At 43.0% G+C, this 17,198-nt stretch overlaps 2 protein-coding genes across 20 annotated transcripts in view; both read left to right on the top strand.

The window, feature by feature from the left end:
• PROM1 (prominin 1) overlaps window positions 1-8,555 on the top strand; it is a 105,217-nt gene extending 96,662 nt beyond the window's left edge. For 7 of the 19 annotated variants that reach the window (XM_032273030.1, XM_032272987.1, XM_032273024.1 and 4 more), the window contains 5 exons: window positions 272-387; window positions 899-922; window positions 1,353-1,421; window positions 5,752-5,791; window positions 7,423-8,555. In XM_032273030.1, the coding sequence (XP_032128921.1) occupies window positions 272-387; window positions 899-922; window positions 1,353-1,421; window positions 5,752-5,767 (225 nt within the window). In that variant the 3' untranslated portion in view covers window positions 5,768-5,791; window positions 7,423-8,555. Of the gene's footprint in view, window positions 1-271; window positions 388-637; window positions 868-898; window positions 923-1,352; window positions 1,422-5,751; window positions 5,792-7,422 lie in introns of those variants that run through there. The other 12 variants (XM_032272979.1, XM_032272982.1, XM_032272976.1 and 9 more) reach the window with 5 other exon arrangements.
• A 4,472-nt stretch (window positions 8,556-13,027) lies between these two features.
• FGFBP2 (fibroblast growth factor binding protein 2) lies at window positions 13,028-17,198 on the top strand. Its single transcript, XM_032272965.1, has 2 exons — window positions 13,028-14,415; window positions 16,585-17,198. The coding sequence occupies exon 1, from the start codon at window positions 13,724-13,726 to the stop codon at window positions 14,393-14,395; it is 672 nt and encodes a 223-aa protein (XP_032128856.1). The 5' UTR covers window positions 13,028-13,723; the 3' UTR covers window positions 14,396-14,415; window positions 16,585-17,198.

Here is a 17,198-nt window from a genome sequence, read left to right as displayed (position 1 = left end):
TCACATCCTGGCTTTACCACTTGCTGCTTCTGCTCCTCCTTTATAAAATAAGCATAATAATAGGATCTACTCAAGGTTTTTAGAAATATGAAATGAATCCTAACAATGTGAGTAGTACTTCACAAAGTGCCTGGTTCACACAACATTCTCAAATGCTTTTAAAGAATAAATGACAATTCATTTTTTAAAATCCCAAAGAAAATTCCCCAAACAACTGTTTTTTCCATTTCTCATCTTCAAACATTTAATTCTCCTAATTTTTTTTTCCTAGAATTTGTTTTGGTTTGGCATAGGAAAAGCTACTGTATTTTTACTTCCGGCTCTAATTTTTGCGGTAAAACTGGCGAAGTACTATCGTAGAATGGATTCGGAGGATGTGTACGATGAGTAAGTATGCAGGCTTCCACGGACATGGGGGTCATTTTTTAGGTGGTAGTGTCTTCAAAGAGTTGCTAAAGATGAGCTCTGATGAGGTTAAACTTGATTTCTTTCCTTTTTTTTAAGTTGTTAGGTCATTTCTGTTCAGGTGGATTTTTTTTTCTTGGTACTGATTTTTCTGTACTCGGTTTAAGTGCTTTTTTTCTCTGGCTTTATCCTCTCAGCTTCCCTAACCAGCCTTTTTATTTCTTGTTTGCAGTTCCTCTCTCTCGGGGACCTGGCATTTCACTTTATGATAACTGTTTTTACTCTTTCCATTTTGGCTGGGTAGTCTGCCCCTCGTTCTGTGTCTGGTGAATTTGTATGCCTCATTTTTCACTTCACTCATCTTTCAACATGGGTCTCTCCTGAATTTGCACTGTCAGTATCTGTGTTAAAGTAAATATGTGGGGGATGTAGTTGCTGAGCTTTAATAATAATTTAAAAAATTAATTTCATCTCCTTTTTTTGTATTTTATAGTGTTGAAACCATACCCATGAAAAAGTAAGACTTTTTTTTTTAAAAAAACTATATTGCTAGGTGGGATGGGGGAGGTCTATATTATTATGTAATGGACTTTAAAGATTAACTTATTAACGTCTTAAAATTACATAGAAACAACAGATCTGTCCGGACAAAAATAAATTACAACACCTCTTAAAAAGAGGGCTGGCACATAGAAGGTTCTCGAGAAATACTTGATGAATTAATGAAAATTTTGTATGCTAAGTTTATTAATCTATAAAGTAGCCATTTGGTCTTCGAAGTTTAAAAGGAGCAAAATGTAAATCACTCATTTGTCTTTTTTTTTTTTTTTTTTTTGATTTAACAAATTGTTACTTTTCATGACCATTACATTGTCTTTGTAATCCATGGTGTAAATGCTTCATCTTAGAGATAACATGGTGTTTTTGGTGTATTTATTTTGTTACAGTATGGAAAATGGTAATAATGGTTATCATAAAGATCATTTATATGGTATTCACAATCCTGTTATGACAAGGTAAAGCAAAGTCTGGAAGTGCATGCCTATCTTGTGATAAGCTGTCTCATCTCCTATAGATCAACACTGAATTTTCTGCATGCTATTGATGCCTTCACTTCTCTCTGTATGATACTTCATCAATGCTAGTCTCCACTCATGCTCTACATAGCTTTCCATGATGCCATGAGTTTAAATGTTCAACTGATTTCTAAACAATGGAATTGTTCAGCAACTGAAATTTGGTGTCATCTTAAATTGCTGTGTATGGCTACAGATTAAATGCATGCATACCTTGCATTTAGAATTTCCCCGCACCAAATAAACTGAATAGTTACAGTTTTCAAAGTTCTCCCTTCCTTCCTCTCTCCCTTCTTCTCTTTCTCCCTCCTTTCCTTCCTTCCCTCCCTCCTTCCTTCCTTCCTTCCCCCCTCCTTCCTTCCTACCTTCCCTCTCTTTCCCTCCCTCCCTCCATTTTTCCTCCCTCCCTTCATTTTTCCTCCCTCCCTTCATTTTTCCTCCCTCCCTCCATTCTTCCTTCCTCCCCTCCTTCCTTCCTTCCTTCTTTCCTTTCTTCTTCCTTCTTTCCTATAAATTAACTGTAGCCAACCAGAAAAAGAACCTTAACTCTTCCTGCAAAATCTTCATGAATTTACATTCTCTAGAATTAAGGAGCTTCTGTGGTTTTGGATCTGTTATATGTCAGGTAACTCTGAGCTTTGCTTGCCAGAGGTCAGTTCTCTTCTGAGATTCTGCTAAGAATTCAGACCCACACGTCAGCCAGGGACCTATCTGCTCAGAAGAGGTAGAGCCATAGTGTGCAGGGCAGCAGGGCAGCAGTGGGCTATCCTCTTCAGTGGGCATGGTTTTTCCCACACCCATGCACTGGCCCCCCAGTGCTCCCCGCCCCGCTGCTCCCCACAGTGATGTCTCAGATAAAAAAGGGTTAGTCTCATGTTGGTGCATGGGGTGGCAGATCCACCTTAGAAGGCCCACGCTCCACATGGGAGTCATCCAGTTAAAAGTGCCCACATTCAGAGAAGCCCACAGCTTTGGCTTCACACTAGGTATTTATATTTAAAGCCTCCCAGACCAGAAGCTGCTTACCAGTCAGGCACATCCTTATCTCAAGCAATATTATCTAATAACAGTTGATGCTCCACCTTGGTCAGATTTGAAGATGAACAGAACTGGAAAGTCATTAAAATTGGTCCTTTCAGAAGGATAAGTGGCTTCCCGAACTTAAAACTTTGAACATTGTAAAAACTTCATAACTTTCATTATAATTTTCCATTTAGGGGAAGGGAAGTTATCTGAGTGCATTCCAGCTGCTATAACAAAATGCCTTAAACTGGGGAGCTTATAGACAACAGAGTTTATTTCTCACAGTTCCGGAGGCTGGGAATACAAGTTCAAGGTGCCATCAGATGCGGTGTCCGGTGAAGGACCACTTTCCCGTAGGTGGCAGCGTCTTACCAGATTCTCACTTGGTGGGGTGTCTTTTCTAAGGGCATTAATGAGAGACTAATGAGGGCTTTGCCTTCGTGACCTAATGACCTCCCAGAAGGCCCCACTTCCTATTGGCGTTACTTTGATTATGATTTCAATGTGTGAATATTAGCAGTGCACAAACATTCAGCACATAGCAGAAATGGCGATAATAAAAAAAAAATAATCCTAAAGTTCTGAAATGGCAAATTGACTTTATCTCATCTAATACTTCCAGGATGCAAGGCTAGAGTGCTGTGTTGTGACAGAGTTGAAGATTGATTTCAGTGTCGATTAGCCAGCTGTGCTCTGGTGAGAGTAGACAGTGTGGTTGCCTGGAGAATGTACTGGCCTTCCTTTTCATGGTGTAGCATGCTTCAGGGTGTATTTATGGACTGAAAATTTCAAGATCAGAGGACAGCTGTTCTCAGTTACCTATGTTGCCCTAACATTGGATCTTCTTGCTAGTTCTGCTGTAGATTCTTTCTTTTGTTGTTTTTTCTTATTTGTTGTTGTTGTTTGAGACACAGTTTCACTCTGTCATCCAGGCTGGAATGCAGTGGTGTGATCTCGGCTCACTGCAAGCTCTGCCTCCCGGGTTCAAGCAATTCTTGTGCCTCAGCCTCCTGAGTAGGCAGGATTACAGGCACATACCACCACGCCCAGCTAAGTTTTTGTTATTAGTAGAGATGGAGTTTTGCCATGTTGGCCAGGCTGGTCTTCAATTCCTGACCTCAAGTGATCTACCCCGAAGTGCTGGATTACAGGTGTGAGCCACTGCGCACAGCCAGGTTCTTAGATAGAAGTAGGAGGCTGCATTTCTGCAGCCTGGAGGAGGAAGCAGATGGATCCCAGGGAATTCTACATAAACAATAGCTGACCCTCAGCTGTGTAGGTTCTGGCTACATAGGTCTTGTAGAGGGTGCTTGGAGCCCCTTCCTTTGTGTTATGTTTCAGGTTCTTCAGGGACCATGACCTTCCTTTTTCTGTGAAGGGGACAATGCATCAGTGGCAAACAGATTCCACCTCCTGGGCCACCTTTTCTCTGTTGGTCAGGCTGCCCAGAGCCCTGTGTTAATTGAAATCTGCAGGTTTAATCCAGACTGACTGAAAAGTGCTATCATCAGTGTGTAATGTCTGCTCTGGGGAGAGGAGAGTCTTGGATGTCATGTATTGACCTTCTTTATTTTATTACTTTATTGTGTTGGGCACCAGGAAGTTATCATTCAGAGCCCAAATCCTAATGGCCTGAAGAAATGTGTCCTCCAGTTATGGTCACATCTAAGGCCCATTGCTCCTCTCACATCAGGAGCTTCCAGGATTAGTTTTAGTTGCTTGCTACAGTTTCATTGTCCCCTCCAAAACTCATGTTGAGATTTAATTGCCATTGTGACTATTTTAACAGGTGAGACCTTGGACAGGTGACTAGGTCATAAGAACTTTGCTTTCATAAATGGATTAATGCCATTATCATGGGAGTGGGCTCTTGATAAAAAGGGGAAGTTCTACCCCATTCCCTGTCTGTCTCTTGTGCTCATTTGCCCTTTCACTATGGGGTGATGCAGCATGAAAGCCCTCGCCAGATGCCAACACCAGGCTCTTGGACTTCGTGGCCTTCAGAGCTGTGGAAAACATACTTTTATCTTTGTAAGTTACCCAGTCTCCTGTATTCTTGCTATAGTAGCAGAAAACAGACTAAGACACTGCTTAAATTGGTTTGTTTTGCTCATTTTCCGCTTCTGAGGTCTCCAGAGTTCCTTCTCTTCCAGAATAGGACAGATATACTGTCTGGAGAGGCACTGCTAGGCGGGAGGAGAAGAACCAGTGATCTTGTTAGTGTGTCCAGTATCCCTCTGCTCAATAAGGCAAATGTAGGTGTTTATTAGAAATGATCGCCAGAGCCTACAGTCCTTCATAATGTTCAGCTCCAGGTCCTGATGATGTGGACAGTAGCAAGAGATCGAGCCAGCCCCTGCCTGTATCCTTTTCCAGGGGCCCTTTGAGCCCTTTCAATAAAGAATTTGTTTCTTTACAGAAAGCATAAAGACTAGTTAAAGGAGGGGCACACAGAACCAAGCGTGTGCAGTTTCTAAAGTGAAACACTTTACAAGGAATGTCTTACCTGGCAGGTGCCCTGATGTCCTCTGTGCACATCCTCCCCCAGCCTCATGTGTCTGACGCAGCACTGCAGTGGGATGGGGTGGATCCTGCTGGTTCAGAGGGGTTGTGATCCTCCCAAAGTCACATTTGGGGAGGGTGGTGAAAGAGTTGAAACTGCAGACCTTCCAGGTGGAGCTCACTAGTCACCCCCTAGAGTATAACTTTTTGGTTGTCAAGGCCATTATCACAGAGTCACTTTAGATGACACTAGGGCTTCTGTTGACGGTTCACCCAGAGAGCCACTTTGAGGACATGTGTATTGTCTGGTCTCACACCCGGGAATTTGTAGTTATAATAAGGTCCCTGCAGAACTTCCATTTGCTTCTGTCTTCTGTCCTAGAAGCAGACTTTAGAAAGGCTCTTGTGGTAGACTAGCGTGCACTGCTGCGTTGCTGCTGGTCTAATGTCTTCAACACGTATTCTTAGTGACTCTTAACACTTTTAACCTTAGATTGCGAATATTCACAATTCCACTTTTCATAGACTGTTTATCCTCTTTATCTTTTATCCTCTTTTTAAAGACAATGCAAACAGAAGCTAGAGTAACCAATGTTTTGTTTGACACATTCTTCCTGATAAACTTTAAGGGGCGTGGTTTACATTCATCTGTACCTTTAGTCACATGCCTCCTTAGCACAAAGGTGATGAAACCACCCACAGCTTTACTGGAGGTATTATATTTCTTTATTTTTTTGTTTTTTAGCCCAGCACAACATTGATAGCTGATGTTGAAATTGCTTGAGGTAAGTTTCATGCTTCCACTGAAGAGAATCTATAGGACTATAGTTTTTAGTTTTTAGAACATCAAGGCATAGCTATTCCTAATACATTAAGTGAGAAATCTGGATCAGTATATTGGACATGATGATTTTATATATCCAATCTACCCTCTGTACCTGCAGGTTCTATATCCACAGATTCAACCAACTATGGATCAAAAATATTCTAAAAAAAAATTTTAAATAATAGTACAAAAATAAAAATTAGAAAAACAATATAGCATAGCAACTACTGACATGGCACCTACATTATATTCGGTATTGTGAGTAATCTGGAGATGATATGCAGTATGTAGGAGGATGTGCGTGGGCGTCCTGGAACTAATCCCACTGGATCCTGAGGGACGACTGTGTGTATATATACTATACAATCACTCTCTCTGTATATACATACATTGCTATATAAATGTGTGTGTATTTATATATGTACACACACACACACACAATGAGTATGTGTGTGCATAGTGTAAAAATAAGTTTTTTTTAAGAGTAAAAACATAAGGCCTGGCGTGGTGGCTCATGCCTGTAATCCCAGCACTTTGGGAGTCCAAGACAGGCAGATCACCTGAAGTCAGGAGTTTGAAACCAGCCTGGCCAACATGGTAAAACCTTGCCTCTACCAAAAAAAGTTAACTGGTTGTGGAGGCGGGCACCTGTAATCCCAGCTACTCAGGAGGCTGAGGCAGGAGAATTGCTTGAACCTGGGCGGCAGAGGTTGCAGTGAGCCAGGATCGCACCACTGCATTCCAGCCTGGGCAATATAGCAAGCCTCCGTCTCAAAAAAAAAAAAAAAAAAAAAAGGATTTTTTAGAATAAAAAAGTAAGCCAGGCATGCTGGTGTCTGCCTGTAGTCCCAGCTACTGAGGTGGGAGGCTGTGGTAGGAGGATTGCTTGAGCCCAGGAGTTCAAGGATGCAATGAACCATGACTATACCTGTGAATTGCCAACACACTTATGCACTCCAGCTTGGACAACGTAGTAAGACCCTATCTCTTAAAAAACAAACCAACAAACATCTTGAAATCTGTGTACCAGTCATGTACCTTGAGTATTATAGACTTTAAAAAAAGTTTTTCTTCTGGTCAGGCATGGTGACTTATGCCTGAAATTCCAGCACTTTGGTAAGCCGAGGTGGGAGGATCACTTGAGGTTGGGGGTTCGAGACCAGCCTGGCCAACATGGCAAAAACCCATCTCTACTAAAAAATACAAAAATTAGTGGGGTGTGGTGGCATGCATCTATAATCCCAGCTACTTGGAAGGCTGAGGAAGGAGAATCACTTGAACCCAAGAGGCGGAGTTACAGTGAGCTGAGATTGTGCCACTGCACTCCAGCCTGGGTGACACAGCGAGACTCCATCTGAAAAAACAAACAAAATCAAAAACCAAACAAACAAAAATCACAAATTTTTTTCTATATTTCTATATTTTAACAAATTGTTTTACAACAAACATATTTCTGTGCCTCTTGAAAGAATTTATATTTTCTTTAGTTCTTAGGCTCCTGGTGGGGAAAATTTTAGGATTATGCATTCCTGGTTTTCTTTTTATTAATTCAAAAACAATTTCTAAAATTTTGTTTAACTTTCATTTCAGCATCAGGATACTCAAAGTGGGGAGGATCACCGATTTTTGGTAGTTTCTGGGCCTACGAGGACTTTCCACATCCAGGAGGAGCGCCAGTGGTGACGTAGTGACTCAGGCAGGCACCAAGAAAATGGTGCCATTGGTCTCTGGGTAGTGCTTTAAGAATGAACACAATCACACTTACAGTCCACAGTCCATCACTCTCCAAGGATGACTCCCTCCCACCCTATTTTTGTTTTTTACTTTTTTACACCAAGTTTCTATTTAGACACTACAACATATGGGGTGTTTGTTCCCATTGGATGCATCTCTGTCAAAACGCTGTTCAAATGTGATGGCTCAGTTCTAACATACTGCCATGTGTGGAGTGTGCTAAATACACACCGGTTTACAGGAAAGATGCATTTTGTGTGCAGTAAATGGTGTATATACCTTTTGTTACCACAGAGTTTTTTAAACAAATGAGTATTATAGGATTTTCTTCTAAATGAGCTAAATAAGTCACCGTTGACTTCTTGGTGCTGTTGAAAATAATCCATTTTCACTAAAAGTGTGTGAAATCTACAGCATATTCTTTGTTCAGAGATTTCCTTCTATTATTTATCAAAGGTTGATTGTGTTCCATTTGGAAATGGCATGCAAAAGCAATCACAGGTAAACCTGTGTAACTCCATCTGGCAAATTCAGAATAGAAAGAGAGATCTTGAGAGAAAGAAATGCTGTTTGTTCAAAAGTGGAGTTGTTTTAACAGATGCCAATTACAGTGTATACTTTAACAGAGTCTTCTGTTGCATTAGGGTAAACATTAAATGCAATGCAGCTACCATGAATATCACCTGATTAGTGGCAAGGGTTCTAAAATGACATATGAGAAGATCCTGTCACAATTCTTAGATCTGGTGTCCAGCATGGATGAATCCTTTGTGTTTGGTCCCTAAATATACATGAAAGCACAAGGTAAATATCCATTTGCTTTAGGATTTTCATGTTGGATCTGTCATTATCAAAAATCAACAGTAAAAACCGGTCGGACAAAATTTAACATTGGCATAATGAAATTCCGGATGTAGGCTTTCCCCCACGTCTTCTCATGTGCAGATTGCAGTTCTGATTTATTTCAATAAAAACGATCTTGGAAAACATGATCTGTATGTTGCCTCGTTGAATAGATCCAGAGACTCACAACTTAGATGCTGAAATTTGGGCACATGTTATTTGTGATGCATTCCATTATTTTCTTATTGTTAAAGGGCCCATTATACAGAAGTAATTCAAGGTCATGGTCAAAGCGGGCTATTTTTTTTTTTTTTTTCAGATCCTCCCTTTCTCAGATCTAAAGTCATCATTTCTTAGGGAACTGTCCAGATCACAATATACACAATTGAATACCAACTCTAGGCAAACTCTACTTTGCCTGATGTACTCCTGTGATATTGTGCTGGCCTAGAGCCAGAACCAGAGCAAAACTATTTTATAAAATGCAAAACTGTTTTTAGATAAGTTGAAATGGCTGCCCCATTCTCCTCACAATAACTACTGTCCTTGGCCTCTGTAAATAGAACTGCCAGTTTGTTCTTCAAAACTATGTAAAGCTGCTTACCTTTTCTTATCAGTAACTGCTCTCTGTGGCCCTAATGTGACAGGCAAGCAGTCCTAACCCATGCCATCTTGGCTCCTGCGACTTGTAATAAGTAACTAAGGTCTGTGATTTCCACCTTAACCAGATAATGTGTAAACAAATGTTTATCTTGACTTCTGTAAACCACTTAAGTAACAAACGGAATGACAAAAGTCCCCATCCCTTGGAATGTCCGGGGACCCCCACCCTCATCTCTGCCCAGGAGGTAATTTACAGAATCCCCTGGCCCTCGGAATGTCTGAAGCCTTTTCATCCCCATCCCTGCCCCTCACCCCTACTCCCAAGGTGGTTTTTCGGGTATAAAAAATCGTGGCACCCTCCTGTTGCCACCACAGGTTGGAGAGACGTGAGTCCTCTGTGGTCGCCGGCATAATAAATGACCCTGCAACCTGGCATACTTTTGTCTTGTGATAACTTTCTACGCTCAGGTCAAATACAACACTCCTAAACATACATCAGTAAAAATGAATTTTTTAAAAACTACACACAAGAAGCTTGCAATTTAAACAAGACTATATAGTGTATAATTCTTTTGGAGGAAATTATCTCTTCCCATTTTTTGAAAACCTGATTTTTCCATCACCCATTTAAATAATTCAAGTTATTCAAGCCAAGTTAGTAGTGTCACTCTTGCAACTTTTACCTATTTATTTTTCAGTATCTCAAATCACCAAACACACAGTGGAAGGATATGGTCCTAAAGTTCTTATCTTTCCTAAAAAAAAATCAGCCTGACCGGGCACAGCAGCTCACTCCTGTAATCCCAGCACTTTGGAAGGCCGAGGAGGGTGAATCATGAGGTCAGAAGATCGAGACCATCCTGGCCAACATGATGAAACCCTGTCTCTACTAAAAACACAAAAATTAGCTGGATGTGGTGGCATGCAACTGTAGTCTAAGCTACTCAGGAGGCTGAGGCAGGAGAATCTCTTGAACCTGGGAGGCAGAGGTTGCGATGAGCCATCATCGTGACACTGCACTCCATCCTGGCAACAGAGCAAGACTGTCTCAACAAAAAAAAAAAAAAAAAGAAAAAAAAAATCAGTCTTTCCTCAACCCCACTGCACACTCAGCCTGGTAGAACAACATGTTTTCTTTTTTCCCTCTCTTTTCACAAATAACTTCTGTAAAAGAATTCTCTACACATCTCTATATCCACTTTCTCACCTCCATTGGTTATTCAGCTCCTGTGACCTGGCTTCTGTCTCCACCACTCCTGAAGAGCTCCTTTCAGGGTTATTGAGGACTTCACCTTTGTGAACACAGCCCTTTACAAAGATCTCCCTTTAGGCTCCCAAAGCATCTCTCTCCAGTGTCCTCCTGGAGCATGGCCGTCTATTTCTCGGTCTCCTTCCAATGCTCATCTCTCCAATCCTTAAATTTAGGTGGCATTCACAGGTTCTCTCTTGGCCCACCCCTTACTCTTTCCTTGGGCGATTTCATTTGCTTATTGCTTCACCTGCTCCCTTTGGTTCTCTCGTCACAGTAGAGCTCCAGCCACCCCTGTATTCATGACATGTCTCCACCCAGATGCACCTTAAACCAGAGGTTGGCAACCTTTCTCTGTAAGGGGTCAGATGGTGAATATGTTTTGTTTTCTGGGCCATGTGGCCTATGTCTCCTTAACTCTGTTGTAGCATAAAAGTAGCCATAGGCAATAAGTAGGTGAATGGACACTGCTGTGTTCTCCAAAAATTACAAAAGCAGGCCACATGGGCCACAGTTTATGGCCCCTGCCTTAAACCACTGTCCTGACCTGCACACCCCCACAGCTCTCCTAGCCATGTTCCCTTTCTTGAATTGCTCCACCTTCATCATATCACTGGAGCCAGAGGAATCTAAGTCAGCCTTCCCTCTCCCTTCCATCCACCCTTGGTCACCAAGCTGCTTCTCCATCTTCACTGACAATACCCTCTTAAAGTTTTCATAATGTCTCTTGGCTAGTGAGGCATTTTCCTTTTTCTTTTACGCTTCCAGCCCCCTGAGTTTTGGCTAGACATACGGCTATCTTTTGGGCACTACATTTCCCAGACTCCCTTACAGCAAGTGTGGTGAGTAACTAGGCTTTGGCCAGTGGTAAGTAAGTGAAGTATCTACTAAGACAAAACTGCAGATCCTTGACTTATTCCACTGGAAATGGCAGCAATCAAACAAACCATGTGTTAAATCTGAAGAACTGCTGAGCATGAACCTGGAAGACTGGTTCATAGTAGAGAGGGTCTTTTTGTTACAGCAACTCAGCCTGTACGCAGCCACCTTGCCCACTACCGTCCCTGTGCACAGCCTGTGCCACCACCAATCCCTCCTCAACACTGCAGTTTCTTACAGTGCAGATCTGATCATGACACTCCACATTTAAGATGGACAAGCAAATGAGAAAGAAATCACTGCCTTCAAGAGGGTTGAAGCAGGATGAAGTGATAGAGGAACAGAAGAGCTCCTTTGCATTGTATAGTGAGGGAAGGTTTCTGTGAAGGTGGCAGGAAAAAACCAGGTATGCCGTGTTCAGACAGTGGGCACAACTAGTACAAGGGTCTTGAGGATTGGCTTGTTCCAAAAGCGAAAGGTGGAAGAGCGTGATTAGCACTCTTATGGTATGTTCCCGTTGCAGGGTTAACTCAACCTCACTAGGGCGTTGAAAAGGGCTGGCCGTGAACTCAGGGCGGCTGGATGGGTCTAGCGAGCTGTTTCCTGAAACACTGTGGTGGGTGGGGGAAAGCAGGTTGCAGCTGAACACCCGCCTTCCTCTGGCCATGACTTGGAGCCTGGCTTGCAGTGCTGCTTACTCCAGGGCCTTCTGAATCAGAAGCACACAAAAGCCAAACCTCTGCCTCAGAATTGATCCTGTGGAGTGATGCTGGGGCTGCAGACTCCACCCTGAGTCACCTCTCCAGCCTGTCTCTCATGGCTGCCTCCTTGCCCTTGACATTTCAGCAGTCCATAAACCTGACCTCCAGGAGCACTCCTTTATGGGAAGCATGGTCCTGCCTTAAGAACCTGCCCTTGGCCAGGCCGGTAGCTCATGCCTGTAATCCAAGCACTTTGGAAGGCTAAGTCCTCAAGGCTAACTCAGCACTTGAGGTCAGGAGTTCAAGACCAGCCTGGTCAACATGGAGAAACCCCATCTCTATTAAAAATACAAAAATTAGCTGGGTATGGTGGTGAGTGCCTGTAATCTCAGCTACTCAAGTGGCTGAGGCAGGAGAATCACTTGAACCTGTGAGGCGGAGGTTGCAGTGAGCTAGACTCTAGCCTTGGTGGCAAAGTGAGATTGTCTCCAGGGAAAAAAAAAACAAAAAACAACCTACCCTTAGCTGGTTCATATCTGTAATTCCAGCGACTCCAGAAGACAAGGAAGCAGGAGGATTGCTTGAGACCAGGAATTTGAGATCAGCCTAGACAATATAATGAGACTCTGTCCCTAAAAACTAAAAATTTAAGAATTAGCTGGATGTGGTAGCTCATGCCTGTAGTCCCAGTTACTTTAGAGGCTGAGGCAAGAGGTGTGATTGAGCCGAGGAGTTGGAGGCTACAGTGAGCTATGATCACATCATTGCAACTCAGACTAGGTGACAGAGTGACAGTGAGGCCCCATCCCGAACACACACACGCGCGCACACACACACACACACATTGTCCTTTATCCCTTCTTAACCTGACAAGTTGACTGATTTGTCTTGAAGGTGGGATCGCCAAGATAAATCCCTCACATTCAAACTAGTCCCCCAGTGTCTGTCAATCCTATCCCTAACAACAAATTGCCACCTTTCATCCACTCCACTGTGCCCTCTGGAAGGGTCACCAAAAGACACTTAGGACCATAGCAAATATGATTCTTGACACAGAACCAGAAGTTATTTTCAATTTATTTTGCTTTTTTTCCTATTTTAGCACAATAATGATAATATTTAAAATCATATTTTTCTGTGCTATAATTAAAACTGTTATTTCAATTGAATTTGAAATAGAATTCATGGTCTAAAATAGACTGAATCCCAGTGTGAACATACATTTGCATGTCTTCCTGGTCTCAGCTCAGTGGGTGGGAGGGGAAGTGTTTCTGTATTCCTTTAGCACACACACCCTCATACAATTCATTTTTTTTAAACCTCACAGATTATTTTTTGCATTTGCTAGACCATCTTATAAGACCTAGGCTCACAAAACTCTGGCATCCTTTGGATTAACTAAACCCATGGTTCCCCAAGATGGGGAGCGGGAGGGAGCCTCGAGGCAGCCCAGACTCCGAACTGCAAACCTCTCTTTCCAGAACTCCATTGCCACACCTTGGCATACACCAAATGTTGACAAAGAAGGCTGTTCCCATACAAGGGCCAATTTTAGAGCAAGCGCCCCATGGTTGCAAAACTGTAAAACCCTCAACCCCAAAGCTGTGTGTAGTGCTTTGTGTGTGACAGAGCTGGGGCAGAGCTCTCTGATGCACTCAGGAAAACCATTCCCTTTGCTCGTGGTAGGCAGCCCCTGGTGGTTGCTCTGCCTTGCCAAGTGTTGTGTGTCCAAGGTGTGGTCATGTTTCGCATTTGCTGCAAAACACCCTCCCACCCTTGCAGAGAAAGAGTCTTTTGTGCAGCACCCTTTAAAAGGTGACTCGTCCCACTTGGATTCTCTCTCCTGGTGCAGTGTTGCAGGCGGGTTAATTAGAGCATCGCCATGAAGTTCATCCCATGCCTCCTGCTGGTGACCTTGTCCTGCCTGGGGACTTTGGGTGAGGCCCCAAGGCAAAAGCAAGGAATCACTGGGGAGGAATTCCATTTCCAAACTGGAGGGAGAGATTCCTGCATTATGCGCCCCAGCAGCTTGGGGCAAGGTGCCAGGGAAGTCTGGCTTCGCATAGACTGCCACAACACAGATCAGACGTACTGGTGTGAGTACAGGGGGCAGCCCAGCGTGTGCCAGGCTTTCGCTACTGACCCCAAACCTTATTGGAACCAAGCCCTGCAGGAGCTGAGGCGCCTTCACCATGCATGCCAGGGGGCCCCGGTGCTGAGGCCATCCGTGTGCAGGAAGGCTGGGCCCCAGGCCCACATGCAGCAGGTGACTTCCAGCCTCAAGGGCAGCCCAGTGCCCAACCAGCACCCCGAGGCTGGGACACCATCTCTGAGTCCCAAGGCCTCAGTGAAACCCACAGAAGCAAGACAGCTGGGAAAGGACTCGATGGAAGAGCTTGGAAAAGCCAAACCCACCACCCAACTCACAGCCAAAGCTACCCAGCCTGCACCCAGGCCCGGAGGGAATGAGGAAGCAAAGAAGCAGCCCTGGGAACACTGTTGGAAACCCTTCCAGGCCCTGTGCGCCTTTCTCATCAGCTTCTTCCGAGGGTGACAGGTGAAAGACCCCTACAGGTAACACCCTTTCCTTTACTCATATACAGAAAGTACGCGAGAGGCACTTAGCCCTTTCACAACTGCTGCAACCACATCAGAGGGTCAGCATGTGTTTTAGCTCTTTCACAACTGCTGCAACCACATCAGTGTCAGCATGTGTTTGTGGGTGGGTTTGGGGCTGTCTGTTGCAGAGCAGAGTAGATGAGTGGCTCATCAGGAGGCACTTGACCCTGGTGATGCACAAGAATCACCTACAAGGAGATTTAAAAATGCTGATGCCCAGGCCCCTCGCCAGACCGTTTCACCGTGTCTCCAACATAGTAGCCCAGGAGCCTGTACTTTTAAAACTCTCCCCCAAGTGATTTGAATGTGCAGCCAAGGTTGAGAATCTCCCTGTAATGGGACCACCTCACTATTAAACTGAGGCGTTTGGAATTCTGCTTGGTGATGTTTCCTACTGCACCAAGCCTTGGCTGCAGTTGTTTGTGGCTGAGGTGCTATGTCACAGTGGAGGTGTCACCTCATCATTCTTGTTCTGTTTCCCCTCCTACAGAGTTGAGTTAGGGTGGGGGGGATGTTTTGCATGGAGGAAAGTCTGAGTCAAATAATCTTCAGTCTTTCTCACAGCTCTCAAAGACTTTAATCATTTTTTTTCATTGCAGAAGAAAAAATCTAGTTAATAATAACAGATTTAATCAACTCGAGTGTTGCTTTTATTTATTTTTTATTTTTAATTTTATTGTTATTATTATTTTTAAATAGAGTTTCGCTCTTGTTGCCCAGGCTGGAGTGCAATGGCGCGATCTCTGCTCACCACAACCTCCTCCTCTCGGGTTCAAGTGATTCTCCTGCCTCAGCCTCCTGAGCAGCTGGGATTACAGGCATGTGCCACCACGCCCGGCTAATTTTGTATTTTTAGTACCGACCGGGTTTCACCGTGTTGGCCAGGATGGTCTTGATCTCCTGACCTCGTGATCCACCCACCTCAGCCTCCCAAAGTTCTGGGATTACAGATGTGAGCCACTGGGCCCAAACCCCGAAGTGTTGCTTTTAAAAGGCCAAACTTTTTCTTGTGGAAATAAGACTTATGATTGATCTCTATCCTTGAATGCAGCACTTTTCATTAATTTTATACACCAGCAAGGAGTTCATTTACATGGAGTTCTAGTCTTATTTGTGCATTCTGAGTTTAAAAGGAGAGTTTCTGAGGTTTTTTATATTATCTATGTAAAAAAATAGGACAAAAGCAGATTTCTTGATAAAAAGCACTTTGATAACTAATACCACAAAACAAATAAGGCTTTTTCTAAAAATGCCCAGGCAGCAAGAAATGTTGGGTCATACTGGAGTTGGTTTAGTATCTGCTCTTCTGGGCTGGAGGTTTTCTGCTTGTTTAATATTTCAGATCTGTCCCAGAGGAGAAAAGGGGCCACTGAAGCCAGAATAAATTACTATTGAAGAGAGGTCCTTTTTTTTTTTTTTCTTTTAAAAGTCGATTTTTTTGGTCTTTCCACAAATAAGACATACAAATCATTTTTAAAATTCAAACACAACAGAAAAATACAAAGAATTTTAAAACCTCATAATCCCACCACAAAGAGGTAAACAATGTGAACAGTTAGAACAGTACCCATTTAGACATCCATCTACGCATATTGATACGGACAAATACACAGCTTATATGCAGATGCATGCAGGGGGCTGAAGCTTAAAACAGTATCTTGATCCGGCAGATAAGCTGCATAGGACTACTGTATTAGCCTGCTAGGGCTGCTACAGCAAGATACCATAGACTAGGTGGTTTAAACAACAGCAGAAATATGTTTTCTCACAATTCTGAAGACTGAAAGTTCAAGATCAATGTGTCAGTAGGATTGGTGTCTTCTGAGGACTCTCTCCTTGGCTCACAGATGGCGTCCTTCTCACTGGCATTCCTTAGTGTGGATCTGTGTCCTCATTTCTTTTGTTAGGACACCAGTCACACTGGATGAAGTCCCACCCTAACAACTCCATTTAACCTAAACCACCTCTTTAATGGCCCCTATCTTTAAATACGAACACTCCCTGAGGTACTGGAGGTTAGGCCTTCAATTTAAGGATTTTAGGTTTTGGAAGGGACACCACTCAGCCCATAAAAACTAACAAAGAATTTTTCACATACCTTGCTTTTTTTATTTTTGTTTTTAGAGCTGACTTCTCCCTGACAGAGAACAACCTCTTTTTATATTATGCTGCTTTCAGTCCAACGTTTTCACACTGGATGAAGGGAGTTTCTAATCAGATGCACCTGCGCAAATTCTTGATCTGCAGCATCTCTGAAGTTTGGAAAAGAAAACTTCCTTTCTGGAAGGAGCTGACAGGCCCAAGGGTGACAAACATACACATCTACATTCTAGCTGTAGAAGCTTTGCTTTGTTGATTAGAGCCTTCTATGAAAGTTTAAATATGTACCACATTCATGAATTTCCAGTTCAGCCTTCTAAGCAAGAAGTGAATTTGTCACATTTCATTGCATGGCAGCATGGACTTGTAGTTAGAGAAAGTACAGTGAATAGCAGCTATGTGTGTGCAAAATAAAGGAATGATTTCAGAAATATTACCTTAATCTTCTTAACAAACTCGACACCTAGATGCTATAGAGATCATGAATATCCATTAAGTCACTGTTATTTTCTTCAGGCTGCCATCATGCATTACACAGACTAGGTGGCTTAAAGCAACAGAAATGTGTTATCTCACTGTTATGGAGGTAAGAAGTGCCTCAAGGTGTTGCCAAAGTTAGTTTCTCCTGGAGGGCTTGA

This window comes from Sapajus apella, unplaced genomic scaffold (genome assembly GCF_009761245.1).
Source record: "Sapajus apella isolate SASKATOON/1434 unplaced genomic scaffold, GSC_monkey_1.0 scaffold5, whole genome shotgun sequence".
Taxonomy (NCBI): Eukaryota; Metazoa; Chordata; class Mammalia; order Primates; family Cebidae; genus Sapajus; species Sapajus apella.
The sequence above is the reverse complement of the archived record's forward strand: the minus strand, read 5'-3'. Positions and strand labels throughout refer to the sequence as shown.

Bases quoted from the DNA above. Each gene is read 5' to 3' on its own strand.
- FGFBP2 (XM_032272965.1), top strand. From the start codon at position 13,724: ATGAAGTTCATCCCATGCCTCCTGCTGGTGACCTTGTCCTGCCTGGGG.